The sequence below is a fragment of the Ptychodera flava genome, chromosome 11, assembly GCF_041260155.1.
Source record: "Ptychodera flava strain L36383 chromosome 11, AS_Pfla_20210202, whole genome shotgun sequence".
NCBI lineage: Eukaryota > Metazoa > Hemichordata > Enteropneusta > Ptychoderidae > Ptychodera > Ptychodera flava.
In genome coordinates this window covers 26,354,693-26,381,277 of record NC_091938.1, presented here as the reverse complement: position 1 = coordinate 26,381,277, position 26,585 = coordinate 26,354,693, and the positions used below count along the sequence as shown (strand labels likewise).

Genomic DNA, 26,585 nt, shown 5'->3' with positions numbered 1-26,585 from the left:
CTGATTCTACAAAAATTTGCAGCCATTTGTATTGCTGTGTTTTGACGGTCAGTACTTACTCCGTGTTTCTCAACCACAGATTGTGAGATTGTCCGAACATAGAAACAAGTCGCTACCAAGGTACCTCTTTATGCTGTGCAAAATCTGGAAGCCAATAGAAGAAAGTAGAAACACGCATCCCGCACACAACTTAGTGTTATTTTCCCGAAGACAGACGCTAAAAATGTGAATTATAAACACGTTTTTAATGTTGAGTGCACCTTTGGGACAGACATTCGGGCTCTAAACTTTTGGTCAAATAATTTTCTGGTCTAACGCTTGTTTGGGTCATTTAAAGCTCTTGGAGTAAGATATAAATTTCACCGTCTGAGTTTCCGAAAATCGAACATGTTATTTCCTCCATACTGTAAACACAGATTTGGCGGCCATTTTGAATTTTAAATATCGCTAATCGCTAATATTAGGCCATTTGCTCCCCCAAGCACAAGACTTTGCTCGGTGACCACTGGTTTTCATCCTTATGATTGAAAGTATCATCGAGGAAAGTTTCAGCAAAGAGTTTGAATCTTTCAGTTTGGAGGCGCATACTGCCTTATAAGCCAACACCCTCACGAGTCACCATTAGATCGATGTTGATATAAGCAATGCGCATCGCGGGATCCGGTCCAGCGCATTAGTTTCATTTTTTATTGGATTAATCACATAAATCTTATAGAATTGAGCGATCACAACTGACACCGTTTGTAATATTCCGCCTAACAAACAAGATCATAAGAAATTCATTGAAATGACGCTAATAATGATACGCTTTCTCTTAAAAACTGATGTTAATTTTCAACTGCAAACAAATATTCCCATCAAGTTATTCATAAATCGTCAGTGATGCCAAATCTCTTTAATTTATCGATTCAGCTTGCTAATGGAGTGTTTGAAAATACTTTGGTACTGTATAACATCACACGGAAAAATTTTCGGATAATTAAGGTACTATGTGCCTCGGGACAGATATTCGAGCTCAAACTCTTGCGATGCTTTTTAGTCTCCCACTTGTTGGGGCCAATTTGAAGCTTATGACGTAAGTTTCCACCCGCTATTCAAGTTTTGTGAAAATCGAAAATTTAATACATCCCAAGAGAGTTACCACAGCGGTGGCAGCCATCTTGAATTTCAAGAGAAAGGTTGATATTGGGTAATTTGTTTCTCTAAGACCGAATTTTGCGAGGTGTCCCTGGCTTTTATTCTTAGTTTTGAAAGGGAATGATTTAAAGCTAGCTGTCTCAAGACATGTCTGGGTAAAAGCTTCAGCCTTTCAACTTCGAGGCGGTTACTACCTTAATATTCTCCGTTAACAGTGCCAGTGACTCACACTGGAAGTCAGTTGATCCCGATACTCAAAAAAAAGACTCATCGATGCACTTGGTATAACCAGACATCGGCATACACATCCATGTATCTAGGGTACCGAGCGGTAGATGTATAGAATGAATGGCGTAAGAGAGATGATACATGAAAAAACTCTTACTCGCGTCATCGATCAGACAGTCTCTTTTAAGTTGACGCCCAATTACAAACGTAAAGTAATGTAGTTATGTACAGGCGACATGGAGTAACCGTGTGTGGTCTACTGCAAGACCATGGATCTCCGAATAAGTCAATGAGACGCGGGAATGTGTTTTACAAAACAAACATTCTTCAAAAATCTTTGCTGGACAAGATAGATCTTTGTAGAATATCGCCGGGGAATGGCCAATGTCATCGTTTCGTTCATTGTAAAGGTCACCCCCATAAATCTTTGTGTACATTTACAATCTTGAAGTCATTAATGAAATGACCTGAAACAATAATCTATATTTCGAATTATGATTAAACTTTTCATTATATACTCAGCTGCCGAGCACAAAATAATAGAAATGAATAATAAACACGAAATTACTGCAGCCCTTTCCATCTAAATACAATCCATCTAATTAGCGCGAAAGAAATGGACGCAAATTGAATTAACTTTGGATGTTATTGCAATTGTTAATGCCCGGGGCTAATACAAGATTACAAAATGCATAATGGCGCGTGACAGTATAAGAGATTCTCTTCCAGGTGAAAATAGTTGTACGAGCCACATAGGGACTGTGTAAGATCACGGTCTCTCAACACACCAGAACCGTCGCAAGATACAGTAACTTTTCCGAGAAAAGGTCAGAGGAACTGGACGGAGATTACAGGGGGTGTAAGGCTGGTGTTTGGGGGATGGTTTTCGCGCAAGCATTGTGAAGGGTTGTAAAATCTCACGCAATCCTTTCGGGGAGGGTCAACATTTATTATTTATTTATTTATTTTTCAACTATCACCACTATAAGAGGGCAGGATGCGGCCAATATAGCACTTCATCCAAAAATATAAAATTATAATACATTTGAGTCTATTGGGCAAACTATTAATTCCCTTTTCAAGGTAGTCTTGCTGTATATGCACATTTATATGGACATATTGTTAAATATTGACGTTTTGGCGAATAACTGCCGATTTTGCTGGAGTGTTGACCGGTGCTTTGATTACTGTGGAAGTTGCATTCATTGGCCTGTCCCATACTGCTTTTATAACGTGTAGATATGGCCGGAATGAATGGTACAAGCGATAGCTGAAAGCACCTGCAAATATTGAGCGTTTCTTGTTCCGATTGGTGTGTAGTTGTCGTTTCTTTTTACGCTTTCTTTTCATTATTAAGAGGAAGGCATGAAATTATCCTCACTATTTCACATTACGCTTTACATGCTGAGAATGACGTACGATTGAAAAACAAAGGAACAAAAACAAATGTGTTAAAAGCAATACAACGATTATATCATTTCACTTAGATCAATACATATTACTGAGTTTTCAATACGTATATTCTTGCTGCGGTATTCTGATCGTCTGAACTTCGGAGCGCTCATACGTCACGCACCTGTCCTCATTTTGGGTCAACCTGCCAAATTAAAAGGCGTTCACAATTACTTATTCTTTGTTTCTCTTATGTGGCTCTCCTTGGAATACTTCAGCACCGCTATCGGCGTCACATTACGTTCAAAAACTGACTTAAAAACCCCGAAAGTGAAAGACTTCAACTTTTTGCAAAACTTTCTTGAAGGAAACTACCAGCCATTCTGTTCGAAATCATGGATCAAAATCATGGGTCACCGTGGAAAGGTTAGCATCAGAGAAACAAATGGCCACCATCCCTTTATTAATTCAGTGGGGGAAAAAAACAATTTTTCTTATTTTCACAAAAAAAAGACGGTGACAACTTTATTTACTCAGAGAGAATCAAAATGAGCCCATATGAGTGGTGGGACAAGGAATTATCATCAAAAATTTGAAAATTTGAGTGTCCGAATATCTGTCCCCGAGGTGCATTTACTTAGATTTTACATTAAAGCAACTCCAGTGTATAAAAATGCGAAATTTCACTTTAACGAGCAAATGGTCATATTAATACGCGGACAAGAGAAGAAAATTTCATACATATTTGAGTCTAAAAGATGTCTTTAACATCGATGATTGAGTGTCACTATGTAAAAATCATTAGTAAATTAGTGAAATTAGGCCAAGAAAAATAGAAAGTTCGTTTCTCATCCTAGACATATTGCAAAATGATGCGGTGACGCGGGGTTTTTTTCTTCGCAATTTTTTATTCTTCAACCAACAAGAACGCTTTAAAAAAAACACATGAAGAAAGCAACATAGGAATGCATGCAGAGATAAATGTACAGCAGTGTTGCTTAAGTTATTTTGTATAGCAACAGTTCTGGGGTTTGACTGTTAAAGGTACACTGTCACCTGCTCCAATTTTGCCACAGTTACCATGGAAAGAGAAAATATAACCAATCACAGATTTTAAGCGGGTGGCCGCTTTTTAAAAATAGCGCCCTCACACGGGCATTTTGAATACCAAGGAACGCCCCTTCGACCATATATTGGCATATTTTGATTACAGGTGACTGTATACCTTTAATGCAGCAATGCACAGTTTTGATAGCTAAATATAATGGAATGTTAGTGTCAGTTATTTTGTTTACAGTTCTGTTTTATACAGCACTGTGTTATGCACTATCGTCGCGTATTTTTGCGGATTTTCATTTTATTTCCTCATGAGCAGAAAAAGGTTGACGCGGCGGGTCTGACGAGCGCGAGGATGAGAAACAAACTTTTATTTTTCTTGGCCTTAATTACGAAATTATAACGAAAGTCTGTCAGTGTTTCAATAAGGTACCGTCAATGAAAGCACTTAATATCTACTCGTCTCCTACTCACACACTATCAATTTGAAACCAGATCGTGTGTACTAAACGCCAATTGAACAATTTAGCTGCGGTGTGACCCTGCAGAAAGTCGTTCACCCTAATATGTCGGCGGTAAACCTATTGAAACAATATAAACAAACGAAATTGTTAAGAATGACCTTTGCGTTTGTTGACACGGCATCCACTAGGTTCTCTCCATCGTTTCCCGATGATGATGAACAATACTTGCGTTAGGATTGTTACAGAGGTCAATTTTCTTTGACGTCAACTTTGCTATTATGACGTAATGCCTTGACCAATAAGTCAAGAAATCATGAACAAACACCATAAAATGATAATGATACCGACCTAGCAGAGTGACAGGGTCTGATCAAGCATGCGGCATGATATACACATTTACAGAGGAGATGCGATGAGTTTATATTTTACATGCGTGTAAATAACCACTGTATGTAAGAGGTATGTTTACGAATATGGGGGGAAAGGGACAACATAGCAGTATGTAACTTCCGTGTTTAAGTAATAAATGGTGCTATCTTTGAAGACTTTGAGCCGCTACTCTGTTTCTGTATCCCACCGTCCTCTTGCTAGACATTCCCCGAAGGGAGACGATGAGCAGTAAAAGTATGTTTAGGCTACAGAATGCAATTTCTGTTTTAATTGAATGTACAAACCCAAATAACATTTTATTCTGTGCGATATTTGCTTCAAATGTAATTGTGCTCTTACTATAACATCACTGTTTGTTGGTTGGGAAGGCAATAAAACGAACCTTTGAGAAGAAATAGGGTCACAGTGAACCGTGCAGTGCCGTGGGAAGCTTGGCGTGTTCAGAACAAACTACCAAGGACGAACCATCTCGTCCCCATAACGGGGTGGTTAGAATGAGCCGCCGAGGGTAGGAAAAATTCTACCTAAGTGTAAGCCTTACATTTTTTGCCTTGCGCCGACTTTTTGAAACCAATGTGGATAAAATGTAGACTTTAACCCCGTTTTGGCAATCGATATGAAGAAAATGTAGAGACGACATAAGTATTGGACAAGAAAGTAAATTTCCCCCTCCAACTTTTAATTAGAAAATCGTATAGTTTGAGCTTTGTTACTGTTAAGATATGTACCCAATCGAGGACTGAGTGCCCCCTCCCCCACCCCGGGAGTACGAGCACAGTTACACTTATTTCTGCGTTTCAAAATTTGACAAATGCACAAATTTAATGTTAATGTTTCTGAAGGGACTGAGCGTGATGCTATGCGTCAGAATTTCACCCAACCTGTTCTACGTAAGTTCAAGTCACGTGATTCAGGATTCTTGCCGCCCTGCGGGTGTTCTTTTTTCTATTCGTGGCATCCTTTTCAAAACCCAACAGCCAATGAGGCACATACATTGCCTTTGTTCCTGAGTTCTCCTCGCCAATGAGGCGAAATAATCCCTTATTTTATGAGTTTTGTAACAATTAAGCAGGAATATCTTCTGGATACATTTGTAATCCAGGGAACAAATGCAGGTATTCGTTCTACAGAATCTTCATCAGCTGTCAAATTCTGACCACAAACCCGTGGGAGATGATGAAACGCTGTTCTCGTTTTGCTTTTTCTAAACAACGCGTCTTTCAAAGTCAGATAAATTTGCGGATAAGCTTCATGTCTACAGCTTATATAATTGATGCTATTTCACAAACCTGTTGTTTTGACGTAAAGTTGGTCGGATTTGATCCTGACTATGTCATTGCATTGGTATTGGGCCCGGGAATGCTTATAGCATTTAAATAATGATTCCATGTGTCCAATGTGGGGGACAATGTCTACATACAGTAGTCGTACACGTGTTGTCTAAGTTTGCACGATCTGAAAACATATGGACGGAATGTTCCATGCATAACATCAGAGTCCGCGAAACTTTGGTTTTGCAGTGAAGTGCTTGTGGCTTGCATTGGCATCACGAACCATTTTTAACGGATCATCCTTAAGAAGAAGTCATACAACAAAGTCTTCTTGAATTTCATTCAGCTTAACATGAACACACACCATTGCAACGTGTATCATATTTTGTTGCATGCTTTTTAGGTCAATGTCATGAACCTTATGGTTATGTTAATTTATTCGTCGAGAATAGTGGAATCGTGTTTCAGGTCTCCGTGACTTCGTCGGCGATTCCGTCAACCATGAAATGATTGAAGATTCCCCCAAGCAAATGACTCTCCCTCAGCTTCAATCGATTAAATTGTCAATTTTAGCTGGCTGCAACGAACGGGCAAAGTAAACATATCGTGTAAAAATAAAAATATAGCGAAGAAATTCATTCAACTGTTATTTGATCAATCGACGGTGGTGGTTATCGTGAAGTGACTCTAGCGTGAAATTAATCCAATTCTCTGAAAGTGATCAGCAATGGTGTCGAAGATCAGCTGCAACCTACCTAGTCTATAGTTGAAAATGAATCGTTGAGGGGCTGACAATTTCAAAGATATCCTATTTGAGACAAATACCCAAATATACACAAAGTTATCTGAGTCAGATCCAAGACCATCCCGAGGGGGATTGTTGAATGTCGCTATGCTGTTTCTCGAGACATACAGTTAAGGAGGGACTGTCGTTTGATCGCTTAAATTTTATTTCCTTATTTTGTTCATTCCCTCATGGCGGTAGACAGTGTGTTGTTTAACATTTTCATACTCTATACAATGACACTCGTACAATACTGTTGTTTACTTTGTCAAAACACCAGGAAAGACAATTATTACTTGATGTTTTTATTTCCTTATTTTGTTCACAGTCCCTCATGGGGGACTGTGTTTTGTTTTACATGTTCATACTTTTAAGACGCTCCTACGTTACCGTCACGTACCTCGTCTTAACACCATGAAAAATAACGGAAGCCTAATTAATATTGCATGGAAACTTTACTATATATCATTAAGACACTTTATTTGACGTTCGGGAGACATTTCAGCGTATCGGTGATCTGGGTCAGTGAGCTACAAAGGAAAGATCACGCATCAAACCAAGGCAAGCGTGGCTAATTTCCCGACGTTGCATTCAGGATAAAGCCACGCCGCCATTTGGCTGCCATGGAGACACTGTAATTATAAGACTAGTTCCTGTCTTTCTCTAATATCTGACTGCGGAAATTATTTTAACTCGTTGTTTTAATAAATTGGTAAACTCTCAACAACATAGCAAATAATGTAGTTGAGGTGTCTCCCTGCATTCTTTCATCCATGTCGCCATGTTTTTACGCTTGACTAGTGAGAGCGTATCTTCGCTTAGATTTCGAGGTAGAATGCTCGTCCCAGGGCTTTGGTGTCAAAACAGACCAACCCAATTTGAACATTTACTGTCCTGATGATAAGTGGTCCACAAAATCAAACTGGAAGATTCGTAGGAAAACGGGATGAGGGCGCTTTGGAAATGTGTCCAGGAGACGCGGTGTGGTAATTTCGACCAAAAGCACGGATGCGCCACTTTGTGATCGAAATTGTCGTCCTACTCAAAAACATCAATTATAGTGTAGCATTTTGTTTAGATATTTTCCTAAATTGACCTTGTGGCCTAATAGTGTGGCGATCTGAAATACACACGCAGTATCCTGACTCTAAGTCTTTTCAGGAGTAGGCCGACTCCCTTCCCTGGTGAGAAAGCAGACGGTGACAATGATCTTCTCGGTGTATGCCTCTTAGTGAAGGAAAGTTGAACTACCGAGGAAATTCCGTAACCGTAAAAATGGAAGATGAACGGTACAAGTAACTGCGATATAGCCCGACGATTGCTTAGAATTTTACCCTTGAATTTAGTTTGTATGACTGACAATGAATGACCGACAGTAACCCACCCCCACCCCTGCTCGTGGTGCATCGTGAGAATCCTCTCCCTTGTTTATTTTCGTGGCCTCTGAAGTAACCGTTCATCCTCTTGTAGTGAATGAATTGTTTAGACAACATTGACATTGACCGGATATGTTGACAGATAGTTCAGCCATGCTCGGCGTTGAGAGATACTTCCATCCTGTTAACCTTGTACTTAGATTTGAGCGACGTTCCTCATTATAGACGCATACCAAAGTCATGACGATACGCAGATCCTCGCTCAATATAAACTGTGCATTTTAGTGTGTTAACCTGTTGAAACGCCCCGACCACTAGACTTGTATATAGTCCTAGAAGTTTACCGTGTAACTTGTACGTTACTCAGCTATTAAAGTACGCCGACTTAGAGTATATCTGAGTACCTGTCGTCGTCTCTACTACCCGACGTTCTACCCCAGAGTGTACGTATCAATTTGAAAGCCGACCATAACTAGCCGCATCACAACCGTACGTGACATACCAATAGAATCGTATGGAAATTAATCAGCAATATTTTGTGTGCTTTTTCCCGTTCAGTATAATCCTTTTATGAGTTTTCATGAGTTTATTCTAATGGCAGTTATGTTGTTTAAGAATTTATCACCATAATATGAAATTTTGATCCATACATTTAAGGAATTTTCACTACTTCTTCCGTCTTAAATAGTTGCTAAAGTGATACACTGTCTTTCAATGTTGTTTTCATGATCGTGACACATTGGGCTACTTTATGAATTGCAGATACTTGCCAATGACCATTCGGACATTCGTTCACCGTACGCGATTTCTCGGTGATAACATAAAATTGTGGGTACTTAAGACACCGGCATAATTGTTTGTACCTTCGATTTTGTCGATGCCAATATCAGTAAAACTCGCTGTTAGATCAAGCGCTTGTTTTATTCTTTTAGTCAAATATCTGCCACATTATTTGAAACAGTGATTCAGTTGAAATTGACATTATTATTTATGTTCTTAGAAATAAAAGCACGTAAATTACAATGTCACAGACAAAGTTCTAATACTAACATTTTTCTTACAGGCAAAACTCATTCTCATTAAGAAGAAATTATTTCTTTTCAAAACATATTAGCGGAAGAGTAGCATTATTAGTAAAGCCATATTTCTTTCATTTTAGAAATTATCCTTGCTAATGGGGTTTAATGAGATTTAAAATTTTAATGAAGTGCAACATGTACAGTGAAAAAGTGAGAGTGTGGGCGGCAAAGCCTATCATGGTCACGGATAAAAGTTTAAGGCTTGAAAGTGAAAGACTTAAACTTCTGCTCACACTTTTCTAAATGAAACCTTCAACTTCTCTTAACAAATCAACTATAAAAATCAGCGGTCAGCGCGCAATGTCTGGTACTAGAAAACACCTAACATATACTGGTATTTGAAATTCAAAAGGCCGCCATTCCTGTGTTAACTGCATTAGGGAAAATAAAATGTTCGACTTTCGGAAAACTAAAATGATGAAAATCTTTCTTATTCTAAGAGCCCCTACAGGTGATAGATCAAAAAAGAATCGTAAAAAATGTGAGAGTCCGAATATCTGTGCCCCGGGGGCATTCTAATTCAAAAAGGGCACTGGCCGGTATATCTACTACATCAATCAGTGTATGGACATCGTTATTCTAAGACATGTGGGGTGTATGTACAGTCGATATATTGTTGGAACATTTAAAATGTATTTATTTTGTAATTAGCCAATAGGAAAAGGGAAAATTCTTCTGGAACAAATACAATTCTTCAAAATCTTTGTCTGGCTGAAATTGAACTTTACTATAGTCGACATTTTAGGATATGTTTGTTTGTTGTTTCGTTTCAAATTGTTTTTTTCGTGTCGATTTATAATCTCTGTATGATCGCCGAGATTATTTAAAATGCATGATCTCTCGATTTTGAATTATAAAAAGTAACATGAAATATTCAGCTGGACAGCGCTGCTAAGATCAGGTTGCTGTCTAATTATCAGGAATGCATGATAGCTATTAAATTGCATACAAACCCTGAAAATACAGAAAGAAATCCCAAAAACAAAGTGATCCTCACAAGAAATATGTAATCTAAAAATCACATCAGAAATCTTCATGTGTATCACAAACATTATAATTATAACAAAGTGTAATTTTTGTTAACATGTTGGTTTGAAGTTAATAGATAAATTCCACAGTCTGATATACGACACACACTCGTCCAAGTTGTTTCTTGGTTCTGTGAATTCCAAGTCTACAGAGCATTGCCAGCACTATGAACTATCACCATCTATGGATATCTTCTGCATTTACCTGTGTGAGCTGATTCTGTACAAAATGTCGTAATTACTGTTGTACCAGCCATTTTGGAGTTATCACTTAAAAACTTGTTTTATATCTTGTTCTTGAGAGTAATAAACAAGTCTAGCCAGTATTGCACAGTCGTGCACAGCAGGACTAATGGCATAATTACATCTTCTAAAATACATCAATTTACTTTTTTGTCATCTGTTGTCAATGCTGCTTTCATAGATTTATATATACGATTTTTTTCAGTGAAATACGGTTGCCCACTGTCTTTTGACAGCCTATCCGAGGACAAGTAGAATGTGATCATCACTTTTCATTATTCACATCGGGTCAAATGTCATGAAACTTGAAGAGAATTCAGCCCCTTAGGAAGTTGTAGTTCGCTGTAGTTCGACGGTTTAGAACACTTCCTCAACCGGCGCGACCTGACGGTGTTGTTGTCTCGAGACGGATCGAGTGGCCTTAAGAGAACGAAAACAAAATGAAACAGTTTATCGCTACCAATCGTCAATTTCAACTTCAAAAGACGTTCACAGAGTTTAAGATATTTTCCAATCGGTGTGTACATGTAAGCCATCGGCATACATCTGTGAGAATTATGATAACTTCAGACTATCGCCAGCGTCTTAATTTTCCCTTTCATGATAAGATGAAGGGCGAAATTTCTGTCGGATAAGCAATAACGCAGCCGCAAAAAAGTAACCGCGCACTTCTGAAATTTCATCTTAAGAAAAGGGCCACACAGAGTTGCAGTAGTTGATATAGATATTTATAACATTATTTTGGGCATCTTCAATATGTAATTAACTTTGCGATATGTGATCTCCTGAACACCTGAGCGACTCTCCTAAAACTACGCATGTGCACATCCGGGGCTTACGTACCAAGGAGAAAGCGTTCACAATGACGTCCGCTCTCTGTTTTTCCTTCATGGCTTTCATTCGAAGAGTGTCCTCGATTCGCTTCTTTCTAGTCGTGATCTCCTTGTCGATGTCCTTCCTCATAGCGTTGCGAATATCTTCGGTTTCCCGAAGTTCCCCGAGGGCTTCTCTTTCTTCTTCGTCGCCGAACAGTTTCACTCTCGCTGACTGAAGCAACTGCAGAAAGTGCGAATACATGTGGATATTGCATTATACATGAAAAACTGCCGCGTTATTTCTTGAACAAGGGAAGAAGAACACGCCATTCAGAACTAAATAAAGTTTCTGACTTACTGTGTATAAAACTGCATTTTTTTTTAAGTTCGAGTGAGTCTGTGCACTTTAATAAACACGATTTATGGGTATCATTGATTTATGAGAGTGACAAAATTGAAAGCACCGACAGCTACATATATTTCGATTGCAATAACGATGTATTCATCTATAAGTTGCGCTTAATCTGACTAATCGTGCGTAACGTGAATAGAAAAAAACATGTGATGAGGCGCAATTGTAAGTCACCCACTTTAATATGCTTCCAGTGTACAATTACTCTATTTAAACACACGAACAAAATTACCGAGATGACACAAATGACCTTGGCCGGAGCTGGGCTAGTGTCATCGGCCCTCTTTCCCGATAACGGTGAAAAAGGATTCTTTATTCCCAAAATACCGGGATTTATGTCCGAGGGGTACAGCTGAGAGTGAGCGAAGCGTCTTTGGGTCACCTACATCATGTATAACGGTCATCGCCTACTACACAGGCGTTCGGAACGGCAAACGACACTTCTACACGTAGTCATGGTTACGTGTAGTATTTTTTAGATTTTCTTGATGTTTTCTGTGAATTTAGACAATCAACCTCGTAAAGAATCGTTGTAAATTAGCAGACTTCTTCGATATCAGAATATTTCGTATAGTTGTTTTCAGAATGCCCTGTCATAAACTGCGTCACACGATCGCATGCGGACGAGGACTGTGTTGAGTACGTCCGCTAATTTAAGGTAGTATGCACCTCGAAAATGAAAGACTTAAATTTTTGCTCAAACTTTCCTCAATGAAGCCTTTGACTGTTCTCTTACAAAATCAAAAATAAAAATTAGGGGTCACCGTACAAAAATGGCGGCCATCCCTGTGTTAACTCTATCGGGAAAAATGAAATTTTCCATTTTCGAAAAACTAAGACAGTGTAAAGTTTTCTTACACTAAGAGCTTTAAAATTAGACCCTACAAGGGGTAGATCAGAAAAGGATTGGAAGAGTTTCAGAGTCCGAATATCTGTCCTCGAGGTCCGTTCATCCTTAAGCGTACAGAACGCGATCAGTGCAGTGCAGGTTAAGGAATGTAGTTCGGAGAGAATGTGCATGAAAAGTCCAGTTCAGAAAACGAACATGTGATTTTTTTTTGGTTTTCTTTGTTTATCTTCTAATATAGAAAACTTGTTTTGTAAGAGGAAGTTCAACAACATTGATAAATGTGAATTTCGCGAGTCTGAACGGCCGACTGTCCTACCTATAGTCCCACCATTATAATTCCAAAATTGTCGAACATGATTGCGTTCATATAACGATGAAAAGGTCATTTACTCGTCAGATTCTTACACACTGTGACTTACCTCGTGATTGGTTGCGAAGACGGCAAGAAAGACGGTAGAACCCTGGGACAGAAAACAAATACGATGAACTTTAGGTGATTAACATATGTTAGGAACAGAACCGTTCGATGTTGAAATGAGACAATAAGATTGATCAGACATAACGATATTTGACCTTTTATTGTTCGGCATTTTTGGCAAAGCTTCAGAGGCGGCGAGCGTTTTTTTTTTAATTTTTCGAACCAGCAAAATTCCCCACCAGTTACTTTGTTACTGATGACATAGAGTCTAGATTTTACAAACTGTCCACAATAATGGAGGCATTACGTATAAAGGCAGTGTTGACAGAAGAAATTCAACTCTACATGTTCCCATAAGAAAACAAAACCAACAAAACAAAACAAAAACTGGAGATGTTAATATTTTACAAAAATGCACTATTGAAATAATGACGATGTGGACATCTTAGGTGCAATTTCAAAAAAGAAATTTCCAAATTGGCTATAGTAGAAGCGGCAATTCCGAGAAACAATTTGCTACATACTTGCTAGGTGTCATATCATATTAATATTTTACGCTCTATTCTCCTTCAAAAAGGCCTAAAGTAAATCTTCCAGCCAACAAGCGAAACTAACCATTAAATATTCATTTTTTAAATATCAGTAGAAATACAGTCGGAAACATTTTGAAAATATTTTTTGCTTAAATACTATTCAACAGATAAAACTTCAGGTTTTTCGTTACCAGTTGCCTGTGAACTCCAATCTTTAACTGTTTTAAGGATCACTGCTGTAAGTTTTGGTGACGAGTTTCACTAGTTTTGTTTTTATCGTCAACTACAGTTTCTTGTTCTACTCCCAAAGCATGTTGAGATACACAGTATTCAGCTTGTCAACTCAAACTGTAAATAAAGTGCGTTGTTATTGTTGAAAAGTGAATTTTGGTGCGGACTAGCATTCATATGTATATAACAAACGGCGCATTTTACATGTACAAACAAAGGGGCCCCAGTAATCTGGTTTTGTTGTTGTTTGTGTTGTTGTTTATATTGATATTAGTCATGGTATTGTTGTTGTTGACAAATTAAATTCAACGAAAATAACTATTGTGTTGTTGTTGTTGAAAGGACGCTGTCATTATTTGACCCGATACAACTCTCTCCCAACGTATAAGTATATGAAGAAAGTAGATTTGGAGAGAGTTGCATTGGGTCAAATAATGATAGCGTCCTTATAGTGTTTCTTAAGACATCTGTATTACGTTTGAAATAACAACAAAGAAATTGTTATGTTCGTTTAATTTCATTAATCAACAACAACAACAACACGACTAATATATAAACATAAAAAACAATACAAACAACAACAACCAGATAATTGGCCTCCTGTGGTGCAAACGCTTTGTTGGCGTGCTAAATACTTGGTGTTTCAAAACACTTTAGGAAGTAGAACAAGAGCTTGCAATTGGCACACACCACAAATAGCTGAAAAAACTACTAGCCCTTTATTTTATCATTTCAACACATCCTGATACCATCATGAGACATTTATCGTTGGCTTAACAAATGTCAAACTCTGAGCGATAACTATCAGGCGATGGTAAGATGCCGTATACCCATTTTACATTCGCCAATATACATTGTACTTTCCTATGCTTGATATGTCGTCAAATGAAGTTGGTCAACTTGAACTTGATTCAGATAATGTCACTGCACTGTTAACAGGAAAACTGTCACGATCGTTGCGAATTTTCTTGTGCAATCGTACACAGTTTATCCGCTAAGTAAGCGACGTTAGCTGGTTGCTAATTATTGATTAATCATTTCAGCAAGCTGCAGGACAAAGTGATCGATCATAACGTATGCAAAGAAAACTATAATGAAAAAATTCATTATTATTTGATCGAATCGATGGTGATTGCGAACTGGCTTTGGCGAGCAATTAATCGAACTACTCGCTGGCTTCTGGCGATCAGCAATTATAGCATCGTGTCTGCCTGACTGTCCCTAGGGGACATGCATTGTCACAGCGGACTATTTCTAGGGTGTCCATAGAAACCGCGATTAATTAGAACACGCGAATTGTAAACGAATGAACTCATGGGATTGACCTCAAAACCACTCCCTAAAACTAAATTTTGTGCAAAAATTTGACGACGAACTGAAGCTATGATTTAAACTTCCCTTCCCAAAACACGATACATTGCTGAAATATGTATTAGTTTGTTAAAAGTTTAAACTCGTGACTGGCTTTTAAATAACTGATAATTCAAAACAGAGGCAAGGAATTGAATCATTCGCTTAAATATCTTCTTTGCATGAACTTTTGCATTGTAAGCTCTTATTTTGTACCTACTTGCGTGGGATTACTAAAAGTTTTGCTATCACTTCGCTGTTACGCGATCACACAACTATCAGAGCAGCAGACTTTGTTGATGATTATTCCTTCATGTTAAACAGACTTGTAGAAATTGTACGATGCCATGGAATAGGACGTTCTCTAAAAGGCAAAGAATCTGATGCGAAAATCTATGGATTCGGTTGTCTGGATTTTACAAGGAAGATCCCAGGAGAAATTTAATGCTTATGATAAAATATTTTATGTCACTTTATTTTCTTCTGAACTGTGTCATTATACGGTGCATACATTTAAGAAGGGATTGGGTCAGCTTCTGACAGGCAAGGTATCTCGTCATTAGTGAGCGAATTTGTCTCGGTTTTCGTGAAAATTCGGATGCGGTATATAAGAATGACCGTCATGCGATGTAAGTCGCAGGAAAACACATAGTTACAGTGAATATTCATTCAAGTTATCTTGTCCAGTATACTGAAATTGGTTTACGGCGTTGTGTTGTGTTTGCGACGATTGTATGTCGTGTTTTCGGCCGTCACAACATCCTTCACATTGTACCTTCAAGTAAAACACATGTAACCATAGTAACTTTCTGATCATTCTCATATGTAAAATTTAAGAGTTCGCGTTAGCGCGAAATGTGGTCGCATAAAGACGTTGCGTGTAGTGCGATAATTCTGACCATGCAGTAACATCGTTCATGTGGATTTTCCTGCCAGACACAAATCAAGTTCTGTCAGACCCGACTGAATTAAAATTGAATCCCGACAACAAGCACCGACACACGTGGGCATCCAACCAAGAGAGAGTCAGGGTAATACTTGACTGTCACGTGCCATTGTTTTAACGGACCACAGCGGAAAAAGATTTTCGGCATTTTGATATATTTTCCAATCAAAACACCGAAACGTCACGGTGCTTCCTACCTCGGTTAATATCGCGCCTGCGTACAAGTATCCAGACAGGAGAGAATCGGTGACGATGTAGACAAATTGGAACATCCATGTCCCCATCATCGACATTACGAGGAACATTCCACAGTGTGTCTCCTCCCTACAAACAAATACAAATATGATCTTCATCTACGATTGCTGGTATCAGTGTAATATGAGAGATCTCATTTTCATCAACAGTATTTTTTCTCATCTTCATTTGAAAACTTAAAAAAATCCACCCTTTTGTGAAAATTTGGAAAGCAAAATGTACATCGGAGTCCATAAAGGGATATAGTGGTCTGAACTGCGCCTGTGCGAGTTTCTTGTTTACGAACAATGTATTTAGTGCACGATATCAAGATGCAACTCATCATCGTAGCTGCAACATTTAAATTATACGATGATAGATTATGACAGACATGTTTTAACTGTCATCAATCACCATTGTGCCTTGGATACATTGTCGCCATGGGTGGTATGGGTCCCATACGACCTTTGAGCGCAGTTCCGACGACTATATCCCTTTAAGGTAGTGCATTTTTACGAGAAACTAAGACTTTGCCCTTTTATAACTCCAAGAGTCCCGAAAGTGATAGATCATAAAAGTAAATATGGAAAAAATTGAGAATCCGAATACATGTCCCCGAGGGGCATTTTACTAAATATCGATACAAACTTGTCGTCAATGCAAGTCTATAGGTATTGGATTATAAACTTCCAAGTGTATCGTCATGCATTCGCTCTCATTCGGCCATCACACACACTTTTGAACGCGTTCAAGGTACACAGTCACCTGTAATCTAAATATGCTCATATATGGTCAAGGGGGCGTTCCTTGGTATTCAAAATTCCCATGCGAGGGCGCTGTTTTAAAAAGCAGCCACCCGCTTAAAATCTGTGATTGGTTAGATTTTCTCTTAACATGGTAACTGTGACAAAATTTGAACAGGTGACAGTATACCTTTAATTATTTGAGATACCGTATACCAGTTTGACATTTGGTGTGACTGCATCAAATGTTGTGGCATTAAAGAGGAATATCGCAAATCCTGATTACGTGCTTGCCCATAAAAATATACAGCATAGCATATGACTATTACAAGACGTTCAATTACATTGACCTCACTGGATGTAAAGGACAAGTAATGCTATTTTTTGATGATATTTTTGTTTTGTATATCAATTGCAACCTCTTATTCTACTCCTCAAAGAATATTGAAACACCCACTATTATGCTTGTCAACTTAGCGTCTATATGTGTAAAATGCATTGTTATTGTTTACATTTGAATTCTAGTCCGGACCAGAAGTCAGTTTTCAACAATAACAATGCAGTTTCACATGTGCAGGCTGAGTTGACAAGCTGAATACTGTGTAGATCAACATGCTTTGGGGAGTAGAGAAAGAAATTATGGTTCACATTCAAAACAAAAATTATAAAAAAATTATCAGAAGTAAGCATTACTGGCCCTGTAACATCATTGTTGTAAGTTCGTACAGTCACTTAGGGGGTCATCATTAAAACATTAAGAGTCAGACTTTTCAAAATGTAATGCAATTATCCTTACACAGGAACTTATGCAGTTTGTTTTCATAGCAAGTCTTTTACATTAGGTCTGATTTTTTCGTGATTATATGCCTGTTATTAACTTTACCTAAGCTACGCAAACTAACACCATATTTTCCACTTTATTTTTTTTTGTTTATGGGATTATCTGCGGGCTCAAAGTGTTAGCGCCCTCAGAGTTGCCAAAATATGTAAAAATTACACATGATTTGAGCAAACTAGAGGGCGCAATCTCCGTTGAAGCCGGGGCAGCTGCAGTATAACGTGGACATGGCACCCAGGAAAGAAACAGAATCCGACTCTGATCGTTCGTAGCATTTGAATAGATCAGACCCGCAGCTCACATTGACAATCCACACTACAACTCTAAGGTGTGCGACAAGATTACTACAAGTACGTCTTAAGTTTCAATTGATTCCTTTGACATGCGTTTTTCATTCATTTGCTTGCTTTTTGGTTTAGTTTTATTTTTTATATCACGGTTCGATTTTTTTGCAGATTTTTTTAACATGTACATCTGAAAATGTGTTTGGGCAAGGTGACTCACCAGATTTGCTCTATTTCAATCGGATCGTATTTATCAAGGACTGTGTCGAAGTAGCGGAACGAAAGCCGCAGCAAAATCAGAGTAACCTGTGAAGGGAAACACACGTTATGATTTATCAGTCATCAGTGCGCATGTGTTAGGTTTTCCTTGCTTCTGCTTCTGGGGACTAATTGTCGCTCGACTTCCACCGCAGATGTTGACGTAACAGCGAAACTTTGTTTAGAATGGTAAATTCCGCGCCATTGTGCGAACGACACATTTTGTCGTCCAAAACCACGTCAGATTTACCTCGACACTGCAATGAGCGACCACCGATACAGTTTGTTCGCAAAATTCACCTAATAAAACATTTATGTTAGAGAAAACTAAAAACTTACCACGATAATGACCAGTGCAGCAGCTGGACCAAGCAGGGTTAAGTTACCGGTTCCTATCGTGTGGAGGCAACTACAGGACAGAAAATACAGTCATCATTAATGACAAAGTCCCCGCTGGATCAACTGTTTTTCGGAGCTATTGATTCCTGTTTGGATTGTAACAGATTGTGTTTGAACTTGGCACAATCATTGTAGCGCGACATGGCACACGTATGTTAAGACATGGCTCCCTGTACTTGTACTGATTTACTAATACATATGAATGTATTAGAAACAAATCGACATCCCTGTGTATGACAATCTCTTGTTCATATCGCTCAGTGAGAGTCTCTCTTGTTGAAACAGAGTCTGTCTTGTCCTTGTGCCAACTTTGAAACAAATCGATCCACTGCAGGCAAATTTTGGTGACGCACTACTCTAGACGTGAAAATATTGTACCAAAGTGACTACCCGGCGGCAATATAAGATCATATCGTAAACCAACTCGATGTGCATACAAGACATATCCTTCTACCAACATTGAATAAATCCGCCAAGGTATCGCCGATAAAAGTTTTCAGACAGTCGGACGAACATACTGACTGACAAGACTAACACATAAGTCCCTACTCCGCGATCATTTAAATATCGACATACTCGCACTTAACTTTCTGTTAGTATGTTCCTGTGCAGCATTCCAGTGATTCAATGTAGTTTTTTTATTCCTACATAACATCTCGCGAGGTAGTATACAACTCGAAAGCGAAAGGTTTACACTTTGGCTCAAATTTTCCTCAACGAAACTTCAAATTAATAATCAAGCGCTTGCTTGCCTTTGGCCGCAAAGAGATAAAGAAATTCATGGCACGTGGTATCAAGTCCCTTACCTGTTTTCCCCGCGGCTTTGACTTTCGAATATTACCCAGAACATCGAGTATACCATAGGTACGACCCAGCCAATTACACCATAGATAAGCCTAGGAAGGATATATACACCGAACAAGGAGACGAATTCAGATTTTGACCAGAAAGGGAGCGACACAATAACGACAATATAGTCCCTTTCAAAATTAAAGCTCCATAAGCTGTAACTTTTGACATATTTTCCCCTATTTTTGTTTTCAATGATGACTTACTTATGTTAATTGTCCTATCAAATAACACAGAATCACACATTAGTTTGGGATCACAACACGTACCATAGGCCAACAACAAGCAATTTTAAGTTGCCAATTTCCATTCTGGTCCGGACTGGAATACAATGTTGTTGACATCTGGCGCTTGGCGCGGCTGATTTTTTAGCGGCTGTGCATCGGCGTGGGAGGTAATTTATGATTTATTTTTATGGAAATACATCATTTTCGGAGAACTGAACATATTTTATTGACGTTTTAACATGTTTTACTGAACAAAAAAATAGGTAAAATAGGTAAAAGTTACAGCTTATGGGGCTTTAAAGTAATTAAAGTCAACGTTTCTATAACCTTATCGCTGCAGGAGCCAAAATATCGTCAATTGAAGAAAAAGTATCTGACCTTGAATATTTCTGATCACGGATGTGCCTTCATCGTAATAATGGGAAGAAGAAAAATATTTAAAAAAAATGTGCTGACTTACTTATATTTCCTATTGCTGAGAACGTAGAACTTCAGTTTGACGAATTGTTGAACACTGTAGAAGGCCATCCAGATGAAGTTACCCAGCAAGGCCACGTGCCAAATGAATTCAATGATGGTACAACTGGACTGTACATTAGAAGTAAAAGCATTCCATTAGGCCTAATTTGAAACGGATTTATAACAATAAATGTTCAGCAATACAGCACCGAGCATTTTCGTGTTGGAGAAGACGTAACACCAAGTATGTATGTATGTATGTATGTATGTATGTATGTATGTATGTATGTATGTATGTATGTATGTATGTATGTATGTATGTATGTAGTTGTGTGCATCTCGGTATGTACCTACCGTCGTACTTACATATGTAGTTACCAATGGAGGTGGGAGAGATGTTTTAGTACATATTGGTAGGTGGCTAGCACTTTAATGTCTTTTTCGTTCACTGCTACTTTCAGACCACTAACACTCTAGGATGCCGTATCTCTTAACTTATTCTCTGGAATGAAAGTTTGCTTTTCACACTATTTAGAAGTCTTTCAGGGCATCGTTGGATGAAACTTACCCCTTCCGTGGTGTTCGACAGATTGAGCACTACCGACAAGGGTAACAAAATAAAAGACGCAGCCATGTTTCCCAGTACAAAATATCGATCCCTCAATAACCTGTAAATAAAGTAACGAAATTATCAATCGAAATTACAAGACGAAGGAAAATAACGCGTTCTGAATATCTAAAATCATGATTTCATGATCTGTTCAAGTGACAACACAAATTTCTTCCGACATTGACAATACAGTTTGAAGATTTCAATTACATTTGGAGATTCAAGGGTTAAGTAGAAATCAGCAACTTGCCTTGACAACCCGATCGTTATCAGTGTGATAACCATGAGTACGATAGCTATGTAGTCCGTCGCCAGAAGAATACCATATCGAGCTTCAAGGACGAACGGCTGAAAGACAAGAGAGGAAAGATACCGACCGAATTCATTGGTATAACGAACATACTGGCTACTGAGAATGGCAAATCAATTAGTTGGAATTCTTCACCCTCAAGCTGTGGTGGCACTGTAACACTCCAGAAACAACTTTGTCAAAATGCGGCGATATTCCACTGGGAGTAGAACAAGGGCTTGCAAATGTACATAGAAAATGAAAATTGTTGAGAAAATCATTAAAAGTTGCAACAGCTCCTGGTCAGCTGAGAAGTGTAACAGCCTTCCGATGAGGTTAAGAACAAAAACGAAATCAGGGTAGTTTTGTGAGGATAAAAGTGTATACTACTGCCCATTCATTCATACAGTATTTCCCGGCGACATGTTACCCGTTAGAAAAATAATCGTAACAACAACTCACCACTGGCTCTTTTCCGATCGCCATGACAACAGCAAAATTTGTCAGGTGATCACATTTACATATAACTTCTGGACCAGAAGTTTGGACGTGGGTACATCCATCGGTTTTCCAGACGCTTTTCCGATTTTGAAGGCAAAGGATAATTGAAAGTAAGCTTATTATCGAGAAAGCAATGTGTCGTGTCAAGTCCTACCATCGACCCTTTTTAAGGTTCTATGGTTCTACCGATGATACATCACATTGTTATGGTAATCATGTGCGCATGCTCAGTAACTTTACACCTTCGTGAAATTGTTGTGTCGAGTTTGGTAACTTCATTTGGGATGTAATGTCGTGTGCTGACATTATCATAGATTCTCAAGCACTTTAAACTTTATCAAACTATTAAAAGCTGTCTTTTTCTGCATGTCTCGCTATGTGTTCTACCTCGAGATGCCTGTCTATATTTGTATCCTTTTCCCAGTCTTTGTGCATTCCCTCGTCCTTGTCTTTCTCCTTCAAGTGCTGTTCTGAAATGTTTTATGTGCGTGCTCACTCTTGGACGATGTAGTGGAGTCAAAAAAAACATCGGTCACGTTGACAAAAGGCACAAAGATTCAAGTTAAACAACTCACCCTGAGGAATCACCATATTGCATGTAGGAACACTTGGCACCGTAACCGAGCTGAAAGACGAGAAGTGTGCGAGACTTGGATTAGTGGGCCAATTACTGATTTAAGAAGACATCACACATGTAACTTATCTGACTCCAGAATGAAGGAAAATAAACCCCTTTTCGCTTTATTTATCGCAACATCTTCTCATTGTCAGTTGTTGCTGTTGACTCTTATCCATAATTTGCTACTAATATAAACTTAGCAAACTCACTGGTTAACAATGGATTTTTTTTAATTTATTGATCGATCAATCGATCTATTGAATGATTGATCGATCGCTTTAATCAGTTATTCCATTATTTGTTCGTCTGTTAGCTTGTTTGCTTTTATTGAGCTTCTGGCCGAGTAAAATTCATCGTAAAATAATGAGAAATAGATTCCACGATCTTCTCAAAACCATAATTGTTTTTAACAAATTTAACTATATTTTTTAATATTACACACTTTCTATCTCAGTCGGAAACAAAGTCCAGACCCCGATAAAACGATATCGATCTATTTTCTCATCGTAAATCTAAGCATTTGACAGATAGCGAAATATCTTATTTTACGTCATCACAAAATACTATGACGTACCTCTTTTGGTTCAAACTCTATTGTGATTGGTTCTTCCAGTGCTTTGATTGCACCGTCGTTATCAAACATGCTGACAGAGATGACTTCCGTGTTCACTCGTTTCACTATCTTAGTTGCTGTAATGGTATCGACCCATGTCCTCGTCTCCACCTTTCTCCTGTGTATGGATTGTGAACGCGGCATAGACCATTACATTTCGGGAGGGGTTGTCGGAGGTTATATGAGTAAGGTTTAATGTAATTTTACCATCCAAGGTTTAAAATAAACTGTTCAGAATTCAATGACCCAGTTATAGAAGTTTTATATAACAGTTTAAATTCCCATACATTTTTGTTTTTCAAAGCTCATTTCCGATATCTCATAAATAAAATATCTTATAAATCCCTAAATACAGGAACAAGAAATACCGTTACCAACATCTGACATCAACATACCGTGACAGCTTGTGGCTGATGACCAATGAGGTCACGCCCTCTTACGATGCACACAAGATGGATTACCAATCTTACTTTGTCCAACGCAAAATACTTTTATTATGGAAATTGAGAATACTACAGACTCACAATTAATACTCTTTTCGAGCAGTAAACCTCTCCAAGTAAAGTTTCTTTACACAGAATGACAACTAGACATATCATGAGTGAGCCCAACGTAATGAGCATTGTTTCGAAAATTCTTGACAAGAGTGTGAAGTAGAGGCGACAGAACATATTTCATTAAAAGGAAAGAAATTGCGATTTTACAAAGTGAGTTGATTATTTTTTCCAGAGTTCTAAAACAAAAAGGCAATCGCGAAGGGAACGGTTTCGTCTGTTATGCGCGTGTTGTAACCATCCAAGGTCCTTAAAGGAAGCAAAAAGTTTTTATGTCGGTCAAACTAGACGTTATGATTAAAACAAGTTTTAACTTTAACTTACCCGGTTCCGACAGATTCCGGTGGAACAATAAGGTCAGCGGGATTGCGGTACTTAAACGTTACGACGATAAGCTCATCTGGAAGAGGACCAGATGGTATTCTTTCTCACTTCCTTGTTTAGTTTTTACTCATTAGCTAACAAGAGGACTTGAAATTGGTGGAAACAGTCCGCTGTTATTCGCCGGTAACCTAGGGAGTCGTTGGAATAAGGGATAGCTCGAGGCCCCTCAAGAAATCTTTCACTTCGAAGGTTGTGTCAACCGATATTCACTCGGGCTGTTGACATTTTTCTCGAAATCAAACCAAACCTGAGGTTTGATAAATTTTAAGCGCTAGTAGCTGTACCTCTTGATGATTTTTTTGTCGTTATTTTTGTTTTGTATATAAACAACAAACTCTCGTTCTTCTCCAGACGCATGTTGGAACACCTCTAAGTTGCTTGTCGAAAAGCATGTCTACATTTGTAAACTATTATTGTTTAAAGTTGAATTTCAGTCCGGACCGGAATTCACTTGTCAACACTATACACATATACGGAATGCGTTTACGAGCTGAATAATTGTCTTATCTCAACATACTCAGGGGAGAAAAATAAGAAACTGTAGTTGACATTAAAAACAAAAATAGTGAAAGAAAACATCAAAAAGCCATTATTTGCTGGCACTTTTAAGAGACAATGGAGACGAATGCCTCCCCATTTGACATTACAAATAATGCATTAAACATTGAAAGGTAGCCTTTGTGCTACTAGATGAAAAATTAAACAAAGGATTTCAGAGTTCCAAGCAACTATATAAATTTTCATGAAATACTTGGTAAACCTTCTGCAGTGTAAGCATTATCGTATGTTGTCTTAAGTCGAGCTTTATTTGTCAAGTGTATGTTATCTGGCTTTAACCGTCTTAAAAACATTACAATTTACCTGAAGCATTTCTGTGTAGCAGATACGAGGGCAAAATTAAGCATGTGCCATTACAAGCATTTTCGGAGTTTTCTACGGAGCGTTTCGACATCCGGTTTGATGAGATCAACTCGATTTTCATACCTAAAAAGGAGAGACAAAAAATCGATTGTGTATATACAATTTTATGTGTTCACATCTGAATATAAAACATATCACTTTGGTACCGTTAAGGTGGAATGCGCTTCCTGGACAGATATTAGGACTCTACAATTTTCACAATTCTATTCTGGTCTACCACTTATGGGTCTCATTTTATAGTTCTTTGAGCAAAAATTATTTACGTTGTTTTCGAAAATGGATTTTTTGATCCCACAGAGTTAGAACGGGGATGGCGGCCATTTTGAATTTTAAATCTCGGTAAATGGTAGGTGATTTGTTTCTCTAGTACCAAGCATTGCACGGTGACCCGGTATTTTTATATTCTTGATTTAGCAAGAGAATGCCTGAAGCTTTCATTGAGGAAACTTTTGGCAAAAGTTTGTCTTTCATGTTCACTTTCGAGGCGCGTACTTCAGTCAACTGTTATCTTCAATTTTCGTAAGTGTCAGCCAATTACACATTTGCGAGAGTTAGAGGGTTTTTCAACACAGTAATCGTACGACGTACATACCGATATTCTTGGTGCTTGCCGCTGTGATGTCGTTCTGCTTAGCCATGGACCGTCCAAAGGTTTCAATGGCTTCGAAAATGACCAGGACGCCAGTGTCGTAACCCTTCCTCTTTGGAAAGAGAGCAAAAAACTCGAATATGAAAACAGAGACACTAAAGAGTTTGTCAAAGCAAATCAACGATTCTGCACTACTGAGAAAAAGCTGTGGTGACAAGTTGAACACTAATAATCTGGACATAGTTTTGGCAGTATAAAAAAGACTCGTTTGTTAAAACAAAACAAAAATAGCGTAAAATATACAAAAAGATACAGTTTAAATAGTTCGTTGAATAAACCAAAGTGCGCCTGACTCGGCAGTTAGGATTACATCTCAGTGGTGTTGATTTGCTGTGGTCTCTAGATTTAAGTACATATCATATCTGTGATTAAAACATGACTCTCAAAACTGTAGTTGTACTTTATGTCAGGTTCTCAACTTTCGGAAAATTATATCCCACCGAGGCTTGAAAAGGACAAAAGTTATGAAACTTATTTTATGACGTGCAAAGTGCCTTACGCTATACTTGTTTCTTATATCCCTAATAGATCCGTTATTGTTTGACCTGCGGATGTTCATCACATGATCCTCTCGCACATCCCATGCCCTTGCACGTGCATAAAATTAATCCATATGTTAGACACAGAATGACTTTCCTCGCAACGATGACCACAGAAACCCCTCTATATTAAATTTCATTTGAAATAAACTCGTATTGCAACTTCATCAGAAGGGTTTAAAAGGTCACCAACAGAGGGCTCACTGGTTGTCTTGATTGTGCAAGAGCATGGTCTGGCTATATGTGAAATATCCCATCTCCTGTCAACACCATGTTGCCTTACCAGATGAATATTTTTCCACATGTCTTCCTTGCCACCGTCCAAGAGTTTACTTGCAATCTCTAGGAAAAACTGGGAGAGGGAAATATACAAATATCACATTTTATTACGTACTCTGTGCTTTGCCGAGAAAAAATTGCTTGAAATGAGCATTCAAAACGCAAGAGTCATTATCATAGGTTCTCTATGGTAACTGAATTATACATAACATATTCAGGCGGTGATAGTCGTAACAGGTCAATAAACACTTGATGATTCAAAATATACTCATGCGAGTAAATGACTTGGTTACTTGGCGTGATGCTATCACCAGTACTGTAACCTCAGTCCTT

The 26,585-nt window shown here is 38.3% G+C and overlaps 1 protein-coding gene across 2 annotated transcripts in view; it reads right to left on the bottom strand.

Annotated features, from left to right (window-relative positions):
* Positions 1-9,002: 9,002 nt before the first annotated feature.
* LOC139143951 (adhesion G protein-coupled receptor L4-like) overlaps positions 9,003-26,585 on the bottom strand; it is a 36,325-nt gene continuing 18,742 nt past the window's right edge. The window contains exons 12-28 of one of the 2 annotated variants that reach the window (XM_070714572.1): positions 26,257-26,325; positions 25,378-25,486; positions 24,726-24,848; positions 23,805-23,880; positions 22,888-23,044; positions 22,270-22,319; positions 21,656-21,770; positions 21,155-21,252; positions 20,863-20,962; positions 20,296-20,423; positions 19,566-19,655; positions 18,700-18,769; positions 18,323-18,408; positions 16,201-16,327; positions 12,945-12,986; positions 11,292-11,504; positions 9,003-10,868 (exon numbers count right to left, since the gene is read on the bottom strand). In XM_070714572.1, the coding sequence (XP_070570673.1) occupies positions 10,806-10,868; positions 11,292-11,504; positions 12,945-12,986; positions 16,201-16,327; positions 18,323-18,408; positions 18,700-18,769; positions 19,566-19,655; positions 20,296-20,423; positions 20,863-20,962; positions 21,155-21,252; positions 21,656-21,770; positions 22,270-22,319; positions 22,888-23,044; positions 23,805-23,880; positions 24,726-24,848; positions 25,378-25,486; positions 26,257-26,325 (1,716 nt within the window). In that variant the 3' untranslated portion in view covers positions 9,003-10,805. The remainder of the gene's footprint in view (positions 10,869-11,291; positions 11,505-12,944; positions 12,987-16,200; positions 16,328-18,322; positions 18,409-18,699; positions 18,770-19,565; positions 19,656-20,295; positions 20,424-20,862; positions 20,963-21,154; positions 21,253-21,655; positions 21,771-22,269; positions 22,320-22,887; positions 23,045-23,804; positions 23,881-24,725; positions 24,849-25,377; positions 25,487-26,256; positions 26,326-26,585) is intronic. The other variant, XM_070714573.1, reaches the window with a different exon arrangement.